The sequence below is a fragment of the Alosa alosa genome, chromosome 4, assembly GCF_017589495.1.
Source record: "Alosa alosa isolate M-15738 ecotype Scorff River chromosome 4, AALO_Geno_1.1, whole genome shotgun sequence".
NCBI lineage: Eukaryota > Metazoa > Chordata > Actinopteri > Clupeiformes > Clupeidae > Alosa > Alosa alosa.
In genome coordinates, this window is record NC_063192.1 from 21,378,712 (window position 1) to 21,389,738 (window position 11,027).

Below are 11,027 nucleotides of genomic sequence, written 5' to 3' on the forward strand. Positions count from 1 at the left end.
CATTGGCTTCCAGTGATTGTTGCCCTCACCAATATGGTGGTGCTATTTATGTACATGGTGGAGCCAAATGCGGTATCTAGCTTTCTAATATCTATGGTACTCAGGGTGACTGGTGTGGAAGTGCTGCCTTATCGGACAAGAGTGTTTTTTTCCAGGCATACAAATGACTGTCAAATGACTGTCAGGATATAGATCAATATGGATTTGTGGTAGAATTTTCACGAGTCATTTTTTATCAAACAAGAGTGACAGTCATTTGACAGTCATTTGAATGCCTGGAAAAAAAACACTCTTGTCCGATGTCCTGATATTTTAAGTGGTTATTTGTAAATCTTGTTGCTTTTTAAAGGGACACCAGGCAACGTTTTCGTGTTAATTACTCATCTTCGTAAGTCGGTATATGGTTAAATGACTCATTACAGGGCGAATGAAGACTCTCTCGCCCGCCCCTACTGCCCGGGGAGTTTCGTAGAGAAAAAGCATCAGGCGTGCCTGGTGTCCCTTTAAGTGGATATATTATGTAGATCTGTGTATCACATCCACTACACCACTGCCATATTCATAATCATGCCCCCAGAGTGTAGCACGGTAGCTGCCTGGCTGCTCTAGCTGTTGGCTGCAGCAACTTGAGCTAGGTAGTACTAATTGTTTTTCCGTACCAATAGACACCTATAGTACTCATGACCTGCTCAACAAGGTGATGAGCTCAACAAAAAACTCAATTTTATAACAGTCAGAAGACTTGACCAGCACCTTGACATATGTTTGATGTCAGCTTTCCATATTACCATACAACAACAAACAGCTTTTTAAAGGGACACCAGGCAACGTTTTCGTGTTAATTAATCATCTTTGTAAGTCGGTATATGGTTAAATGACTCATTACAGGGCGAATGAAGGCTCTCTCGCCCGCCCCTACTGCCTGCAGGAAGAATATCCCACTTGCAAATTCGGTGTATCCTACCCGCCGACCGAAGCAGGATCAGTTTACAGCACAGAGGCAGGCTAACGAAACGCTAGAGATTGTTGCAAACGTGTGTATAATGGCAGAGCCGGTGAAGAAGCAGCGAAGACCCTAGACGGAAGACGCAAAGAAAAGGAAAAGAGCTTCAGACCGAGCGAGGGGGAGTTTCGTAGAGAAAAAGCATCAGGCTTGCCTGGTGTCCCTTTAACACACCACATCTGACAGAAAAAGTGTCATTAAATTAAAATAACCTAAGTATCTTGACCCAGGGCAGACGCTCAGTTCAGTACCTTGAAGAGCTGGACTCCGATGCAGGCAAACATAAACTGCAACAGTGAGGTGACGACCAGGATGTTTCCGATGGTTTTGATGGCCACAAACACACATTGAATCACACTCTACACACACACACACACACACATGCACGCACACACAGACACACACAGCCACATACACATGCACACACACAAGAAGAACACCCACACATACAGGAGTCAGAGAGAAAACAAATACAACTTTCAGTATATCTGATTATTGAATTATTGATATTTTTTCATTGTTGATTTCAGAGATTCCCTCTAGTCAGTCAATTATTGTACAAAATGTAAGTAGGTGAAGAAATCACATGGAAGTGGCAGTTCTTTATGAACTATTTGAAATTTAATATGTTTAATGTTAAATTAAGGTCTTCATTAATTCAAAGGTATTAAGGTCTTCATTAATTCAAATAATAAGGTCATTTTAGATCATGGATTCAAACTTTAAGAACAGGTGTAGTCAAGTCTGACCTTTTCTTTTGCAAGTTATAAATCTTAAAGCTTGCAAACTGTATAGGCCACTGGTATAGCATGCTATAGAAAAACTGTGTGTTGACTGTGGGGTACCTTAAGTCCCTTGGCTCTGTTGATGGCTCTTAGAGGTCTGAGCACTCGAAGCACACGCAGAATCTTAACTACTGAGATGGCACTTGAACTGAGGAAGGAAGGAAACATAGTGTACATCAACAAAACATGCATACTAAAACTGTATACTGAGGCCTCTTATAGTGTCTGAGACTCTTACACTGAAGCATACTTCGCTATGTAAGATTTTTTACTGCTAACTTTTGTCATCATATACAAAAAGTACACAGCATTAGACAAAGAGAGACTGACAGAGAGAGAGAGAGAGAGAGAGATGGACAGAAGATTTCTATGAGAAACATGCAGGACATGCAATGGTCTGAGAGAGCTGAGGGGGTTGTGATACTGACTGAAGGAAGAAGGACAGCAGAGACACGCTGACCACCAGCAGGTCCAGCAGGTTGAAAGCGTTTCTACAGAACGAGCCCTGATGAATAAATGCTCCATACACGGTCATCTAAATTCAGACAAAAGCAGTCAAACACAGATCCACTGAGATTGGTCATCTAGGTCACAACAAGAGCAAACAAAAACAGATACTTTGAAACTGGTCGTCTGGATTCAAAGAAAAGTAAACAATCACAGATCCTTTGAGATCAGTCATTTGGATTCAGACAAAAGGAAGTGAAAACAGATACTCTCGAATTGATGATGCATGATTATTAAAAAAAAAAAAAAGAAAAAAAACGAGTTACAGATACCTTCAGTACGATCTCCACAGTGAAAACAGAGGTGAACACATAATCTGCATAGCCCAGCACCTTGAGAAATGAGATGAAGCAAACGGAGGAGAAAGAAGAGACTAGATCAGATTAGACCTGATGCAGCTAATAGTGGTTCAACACTGTGGACCTCTTTGTCAGGGGTGGTGGTAGCATAGCAGTTAAGAAGCTGGGCTAGCATGCAGTTGCCTAGAAGTTGTGGGTTCAAATCCCAGCTTTCACAGTTGTGCCCTTGCTCAAGGGTACTTAACCCCTAGTTGCTCCCGGACAATGGCCCTTGTAATAATATGACATATGTAAATCGCTTTGGAATAAATCCAAAATAAAAAAATGTCAATTCGAATAAATTAATAAATGTAACTGTCAAATGCTGCTTACTAACCAAAATACACTGTATAAAGCCATATGTGACCCCATACAAGCTATGATAGTAGTTGCTGTTTTAGGTTTATACTGCAACATTCGTAACACTTTATGCATGCAGTCACGTATAGTTCTACAGACTTATGTCAGACGTGATGTGATGCATTGTGAATGCTTTAGAAACATTTTGGATGCATGTCTGTGAGCTCCCATGTACATGCCCACAGAGTGTAGCACTGTAGCTGCCTGGCTGTGTTAGCTGCTGGCTGTAGCAACTCAAGCTAGGTAAAACCGATTATTTTCATTTTTTCTCGTACCGACAGTAATTGGTGACCTTGAGAATCGGAGATCTATATGAAAACTTGCTGGATTCATCTTTTAAGTAAAGTGTTATATAATTATATTAATTTGAAGTGATGTGGATTAAATATAGTTGTAAAAACAGGGTTGGGTAGTAACGGATTACATGTAATCTGGATTACGTAATCAGATTACAAAAATCAAGTAACTATAATCAACCCAGATTACAATAAAACAATTGTGTAATCAGATTACAGTTACATTGTTGGGGATTACCTGATTACATTTTATCATGCAAACAATGCAACTTTTTTATGATAGCCTAGCTATCTTTTAATTTGACAAAACTTTCACTTTTTAGACTTTTTAAAGATATAATTAAGAACAAAAATATTTATACCCCTGGCAAATATTGATTTTCTCTTGACCAATATGTTTGTTCTTACTTAAAATTACACTTGCACATGCCAAAGGTTACAAGACAATGTGGTAAAACATGCAATAAAAAAAAAAGTGTTTTTATCTTTTTTTTACATTTTATGAAAAATTGCGTGTTCAAAATTATTCATACCCTTTTTGAACAATCACTGGAAACATCTATTTTTACCACCACAGCTCTCAAAATGGTTCATAATACCCACCAAGCCTCTTCATGTCTCCACAATGATTGTAGACTGCACCTTTTTAGCAGCAATCTGGTTTCTGAGGCAGGAACAATTATTTGCCATCACTTTGGCCATGTGCTCACTTTTTTGACGGATTGAGGTACGCTCTAAAATGTTGATATTGTTCTCTGTTAACCATTTCTTGCCTTGTTTGACTGTATGTTTTGGATCATTGTGTGGTTTAATGTTCAAATGCTGCCTTTTGGGGCAGCCATGGCCTACTGGTTAGGGCTTCGGCCTTTGGGCTTGCCGGTTCGACTTCACTAATTCACGGATTGGGATAAATGCAGAGACCAAATGTCCCTCACGGGATCAAAAGATATACTTACTTACTAACTTACATACTATTGGGGCAGGTCTCTCGGCACACTGCCTGATCTTTTCCTCCTAATCTTAATGTAGCCTCTTGTTTTAGTGTTACTGTATACTTTGAGAAAGTCACCAGGTCCCCCTGGTTGAAAAACATCCCAAAATAATAATTTTCTCACCCCCACAATTGAAATGGAAATTGGTGTCATTTGGGTTTAATGCTTCCCTTTTTTATGCCAATCTCAGGCCATGTCCCTGGGTCAAAAAAAGCGAAAGCTAAATTCTTTGTCCAGGTGTGCCCTTATAAAGGTTAAGCTGAGTTGTGCATGTTTGGAGAAGAGTGGAGAAAAATAGAATGAGAATTCTTTCATCAATTCTGTGGTGGTGTCTTTTACTTAATGGGCATATTTATTGAAGTAATCTCATAAGTAATCCTAAAGTAATCAGATTACGTTACATGTTTTTGGTAATCCAACTGATTACGTTACTGATTACAAAAATTACCATGTAATTTGTAGTCAGTATTGGATTACATTTCAAAGTAATCTGACCCAACCCTGTGTAAGTATGACACAATTAGCAATTAGCAGCTAGCAGCTAGCAATTTGTTAAGTCATCTGCACTTACGATGTTCCTGAAGGAGTGGTGCCTGATTGGATCCTCAGCAGCCAATGAGATGCTGCTGAGGATGATGAAGACGAGGATGAGGTTGGTGAAGTAGTGGTGGTGGATGAGGTTGTGGCAGGCCACTCGCAGGCTGGGGGCAGATGGGAGGGGAGGGGCAGGAAGGCGGCACACAGGCAGGATTAAGGCGATAGAGATGATTTTATTGTTGAATTTGCTTTGGTGTCATACTGTAGCATATATCTTATTATATAATATATATTTTAAATTATATCTTATTATATTCAGAAGAGGCTACTGTAGGCAACCGCTTTCTAACCTTTCTAACTGTTCTAAGTTCTAACTGATCATTATCGGCAGCAATACAAACGTCTTTGAATGAAATATGTTCTCTGTAGACTTACAGCTCTTCAATTAACTTTTCAAAATAGACTGCTGCATTGATGCTAAACAGGGGCAGTAACTCACCAGTTTTTCTTCCCCAAGATGAAGAAGGAGCTCCCATCAGGAATGGGCACAATCTTCTCCTTGGGCTGAAAACTCTCGGCCTTCATTGGAATGCCAACTTCAAGGAGGAGAGAGAGAGATCACACTGAGACACCAGCAGCAGCAGCTTGGGCAGAGGGCTCAATTAAATTCACAAATCTACATCATTTATCAGTTTCTAAAATGGATGGAACAACGGAACAACGCCCCTTAGCTGTTCTATAATCAGTGTAAACTACGCTTATTGCTTAAATACTGCATGAAAATAACTGTTTATTCTTATTTACAGCAGTGACCTGGTGGCATTGATGTTATACCCAGAGGGCACCAACATTGCATGGACGACCACCAAGCAAACTGTAAAGCACAGTAAAATAAGAACGACACAGCTGTCTGTGTCAGCATTGGCAGATGAGTATAATGAAAGGCTTACCTCCCTCCAGACCCTCGATGGCTCTGAGCTCCTCGTTCTCCCAATCATCCTCCTCAGCCTACTCACGGTCAACGACACGAGAAAGAGAGAGATGAACAGAAATTATATTGCTTACATTGTAGAATGTGGAAGGAGTTGCGGTAACACTTTCTATGAAAGTGTTGATAAAGCATTATAAACACATTCATATAATTATGAGGCTTTATGAATGATCTATAACCCTTTATGAATGTGTTTACAATGCTTTATACTGGGTTCATAGAAAGTGTTGATAAAGCATTGAAAAAACATTATAAACACATCCATATAAATATGAGGCTTTATGAATGATCTATAACCCTTTATGCATGTGTTTATAATTCTTTAAAAATACTGGTTTCATAGAAAATGTTGCCGGAGTTGCGGAGTTATTATTATTGTGCAGGATATGCAAGCAAATGATATAGACAACGATGTTACCTCCTCTTCCTCCTCTTGACCTTCATCATCCTCCCACTCATCGTCCTCTTCCTTCTTCTCTCTGGAAAACATCAAGATGACAGCATAGAATAGATGAAGTAAGTTTACGGATAGCAGCTGTAAAATGTTATTGATAAAAAAATGGCAAAGTACTTTCTTTAATTCTTTAAATATCTTTGGAGAAGTTGAGATTCTCAGTAAACCAGCGGAAGGTAGGCAGAGATTGATAGAGAGAGAAAGCTGAGAGAGGGGAGAGATTTCACATCTTACTCTGGTTTGGTTTTCCCCTTTCCAGTGGCCAAGTTGTCGACAGCGATAGCCAAGAAGACATTTAGCAGGATGTCTGAGGTAGAACACTAGTCAAGGGCCATTATACATTAAACAGTACTTAAAATATTCATTTCTTCACCAATTCAACAATAAAAAAGAAAGCAAGGAAAGGGTTCTAGGTTAGTGCAGCATATTACACAATGTCTAAACAAGACATGAAACTGATTTACTGATTTCAACACCCATAGTAGTACCCTGAATGATATGGAAATATCTAGTACAAGGGTTCAGAGTGAAATTCAACCACAACACAAAGAATAGGACATAGAACTTCATTCATTTTAAATGTAACAAAAATAGGTAAGTGACGTTGACCAGTAGGCGAGGCACTGGCATCAATCTGCTATGAGATGCCATCCTCTTAGAAGCACTAAATAACATGAAAGTAGAGAGCATCTGGCACACAAGGAGATAGATGAAAGGATACAGTTACCAACGACGAAAAGAATGACAAAGTAGACACACACAATCATGTTGGGGAAGATGGGACCTCCATAGGCCATGATGCCATCATACATGACCGAGTTCCAGTCCTCCCCTGTGAGGATCTGAAGACAGGCAGGAGCAGGCAGAGAGGAATGGACGGAAGATATGAATATGATAAATCCATAGATGCACAGATTGATTGCTTGCTTGCTTGCTTATACTGATTGATGAATCAATTGATTGAATGAAGGGCAGACAAACAGATGACAGATAAATAGATAGATAAATAGATAGATAGATAGATAGATAGATAGATAGATAGATTTACACAACACTTTAACATGAATTTGTATTATGTAATTCCATGAGGATGTTATTCTGCATGAGTGGCATTTGTTCTGGCCATGGCAGACGCAGCAGGGAGCCTTACCTGGAAACAGGTAAGTAGTGCGGAAGGGAAGGAGTCAAAGGTGCTCCTCTTCATCTGCGTCTCGTCGAAGTTGAACTTGCCGCCAAAGAGCTGCATGCCCAGCAGGGCGAAGATGATGAGGAAGAGGAAGAGTAGCAGCAGCAGGGAGCAGATGGCCTTCATGGAGTTCAGCAGTGAGGTGACCAGGTCGGACAGGGCAGCCCAGTGCCTGCAGCACACGTCAGACAGGCATCAGAGGTCAGGAGAGCGGAATCAAGTAGGGGGATCTGTGACAGCAGCTGATTTGCATGGCTAATATGGTTATGTCTGCATGTCTCTGTTGATGTGTTCTGTATGTGTAACTGTTAGTGTTATTATGGGTTTCAGGTCTGGTGATGTGGCTGTTATGGTAATGTGAAGTGGACAGGGAAGTGCGACAGGAAGTAAGTGGAAGAGAGAGAGAGAGAGAAAGGGTGGGAAGAAATGACCGCAGGTCGGACTCGAACCTTGGTCCCCGTGGGCACTTGGACCCAAACAGTTATGGACACCTTAGCAAGTTGCACCACAGCGCCCCCCAAGGGTCATGTTTGAATCACAAAATTGTGTAGGGAAAGGTACACACCTTTTTGTAGCCTTTTTGAAAACTCATGCAAAACATACTTTCTTCACTACATTCTCATGTCACATTTTGAAATGTACATGAAGAAAGTGTGAAAAAGGTTCTTTGTCATTGCAATATCTCTCAAAAGTCAGGAAAACTGTTTTTGTGTTTACTGTAGAACATGGTTGGTGACCTACCTAGTGACCTTGAAGATACGGAGAAGACGGATGCAACGCAGAACAGAGATTCCAATGGGCGGGATGAAATCCATCTCCACGAGAAAGGTCTCCAGGATACCACCACACACCACAAAGCAGTCAAAGCGGTTGAATAGGGCTATGAAGTAGACCTGTATCCCAAAACTATACATCTTCAACAACATTTCAAAGGTGAAGAGGCCCAGCAGGATCTTATTGGCTCGTTCTGCAGTTAGGGGAGGGAGGAACAATCCACAACCAATCAGATTACAAGTCAAGAGAGAGGATGATGACAGTAATATTTGATGTGATGTGTTTGTTTTGAATGGAAATGGGATGTGTGTTACAGGTTACATTTGTGGATGGGATATATGTTACATGATATATATATCACAGGCTATATGTGATATGTGGATGGGATATATGTTACATATATATGTCACAGTCTATATGTGATTTGTGGAGGGGATAAAGTCTCACCTTGAATGTCAGTGAGCCACTTTGGCTGTCCATAGTGTTCAGAGGCACTGGCTGCCGTATTCAGAAACACCAGCAGCAGCACCAGCCAATAGAAGTTGGCGGACTTCACTGCCACTCTGGCGTTCTTGCGCATCGCCTGGTTCAGGTGGAACAGCTGCTCGCTAGAGGAATCAAAACAGTTTTAAAAACTTGAGTCAGTTTTTTTGCACAGCACCAAAACAACTTCTTGGGTGTGTTTTACATTAGGTTGATAGAAGATTATATGCATAATTGTTTGAATTATAAATTAAGAATTAATTAAGTCCCCCACCCCACAAAAAAAAAACCAGCTTTGTTGCACCACCATCTACACAATATTTGATGACAATTTAGAATACCTTTTTGTAGAGATATTTTTTGTTAGAGTTCAGAATGTCAAACTAGCAAGGTTAAATACATTTTTTTCCTACAGCTTGTATTTACATATCAGGTATAACATCAATATTCTATGGGGAAAACAGCTGTTATTAAAAAGAACTTACCAGAAGCTAATGGCCATCAATCGCTGCCTAAAGTCAGAAATAGAAGGACAATATCAAAGTTCATAATACAACCACTCAAATAACTAAGACAGACTAACAGATTGCACATTATAGTTGTGAATTGGGTATTGGTATACACATCACATATGTACAGTACAATACGTAACAATCATTTGCTGTCCATATATTTTTCCACAATGTGATATTACAGTAGGTTTCTATACATATACTGATACCCTTATCACAAACATGCTTTACTCACATAATTGAAGCACAGCAGCCTCCATCATCATCTAGGAAAGCTTCAAACTCCGAATCTGAGTCCGATTCTGAAGATAAAGAGTTTGAGAACAATAATTTCACATCGGATGAAAACACATAAAAGGCATAACATAAACACACATAAACACAAACACATAAACACACATAAACACAAACACATAAACACACATAAACACTCAAAAGACGTGAGTGCTCTGATCCCCATACCTCCATCTTCACTGTGTTTGTACCATCCATACTTCTTCATCATCTTCTTCTTGGCAACCACAGCTCCTGGAAAACAAAGCACAGAAATTATATAAATAAAAGGCATACATGCAATAAATGTGACTCATGTATGTGCCTGTGTATGTACGTATGTGTGTGTGTGTGTGTGTGTGTGTGTGTGTGTGTGTGTTTTGTGTGTGTGTGTGTGTGTGTGTGTGTGTGTGGAATGGAATAGAAATGTATTCATTTGGAACAGGGACAATGCACAAATAAACATTAATTTGTAATACAAGAGAATATGTCTTGGGCCAGATTATAGCAAAAATGGCTAATTTCCACCTGTAGTCCCTGGGCAGGTACGACAAGGTAACAATTTTAAAAATAAATTTAACAGGACTATAGATGACATGGTGGCCATAGTAATTAAAAAACAGTAATCTAGCAAAGAAGATCCGCCCACAAAGCTACTTGCGCTTTGCGTTTGATACTTACGTTTCAGATCATTAAGATAGTGTCCTGTGTGTGTGTTTGTTTATGTGTGTGTGTGTGTGTGTGTGTGAATGTGTGTGTGTGTGAGTGCGTGTGTGCACGTGTGTCTCTGTGTGTGTTTGTGTGTATGTGTAAGCGCGCATGCGTGTGTGTTATTAGTTTAGTGAAACTCACGTTTGTTGCCGTCCTCGTCCATGTTATCGGCCTCGATGAGCCAGTCCATGTAGCCCACCATATCCTCCTCCATCTGCTTCTTCTCCTGGGCCAACTGGAGCTCCCCACGAGCCACGGCCTTCTCCCTCTCCTTAGAGAACTCACTGAGGGCGGACACGCAGAGAAACACACAGTGATATATAAACAATAGGATAAAAAGAAGTCACTGACTAAACTAAAAAGACTTCACTTCAGCACAGGTCTCATAGACTTAAATCAATACTGTTTACCTGAATAAATAAGTTAAGTACATTGAGACATATTATGTTATATTATGTTATAGTGCTATAAAAATACATTTGAATTGAAGTGAAATCTATTACAGAGTAGAAGACTGACAGAAAGACACTCACCCGCTCAACACACCCAAAACGAGGTTGATGATGAAGAAGGAACCAAAGACTACCAGAGACACAAAGTAGACCCAGGGCATCTCCATGCCAATAGCATCATTCATCTATAGGGAAAGCATGCAGAATCAATCACTGAATTATTATGTATCTGTGTAAGGGTATGTATGTGTGTGTGTGTGTGTGTGTGTGTGTGTGTGTGTGTGTGTGTGTGTGCATGCAAATACTTTATGTGTATGTAAGACTGTGTGTGTGTGTTGTGTAGATCCTCACCCAGTAGAGCACATCGGTCCAT

At 40.1% G+C, this 11,027-nt stretch overlaps 1 protein-coding gene across 1 annotated transcript in view; it reads right to left on the bottom strand.

Annotated features, from left to right (window-relative positions):
- cacna1fa (calcium channel, voltage-dependent, L type, alpha 1F subunit a) overlaps positions 1–11,027 on the bottom strand; it is a 35,977-nt gene that overhangs the window by 18,756 nt on the left and 6,194 nt on the right. Inside the window, 19 exon segments of the mRNA XM_048242265.1 lie at positions 1,255–1,362; positions 1,849–1,936; positions 2,217–2,323; positions 2,568–2,627; positions 4,853–4,982; positions 5,318–5,414; positions 5,769–5,826; positions 6,228–6,288; positions 6,498–6,570; positions 6,985–7,105; positions 7,414–7,621; positions 8,191–8,416; positions 8,671–8,831; positions 9,192–9,218; positions 9,454–9,520; positions 9,681–9,746; positions 10,344–10,486; positions 10,736–10,839; positions 11,006–11,027. The exon segment at positions 11,006–11,027 is cut by the window's right edge and continues 175 nt beyond it. Coding sequence (XP_048098222.1) covers positions 1,255–1,362; positions 1,849–1,936; positions 2,217–2,323; positions 2,568–2,627; positions 4,853–4,982; positions 5,318–5,414; positions 5,769–5,826; positions 6,228–6,288; positions 6,498–6,570; positions 6,985–7,105; positions 7,414–7,621; positions 8,191–8,416; positions 8,671–8,831; positions 9,192–9,218; positions 9,454–9,520; positions 9,681–9,746; positions 10,344–10,486; positions 10,736–10,839; positions 11,006–11,027 — 1,927 coding nt within the window.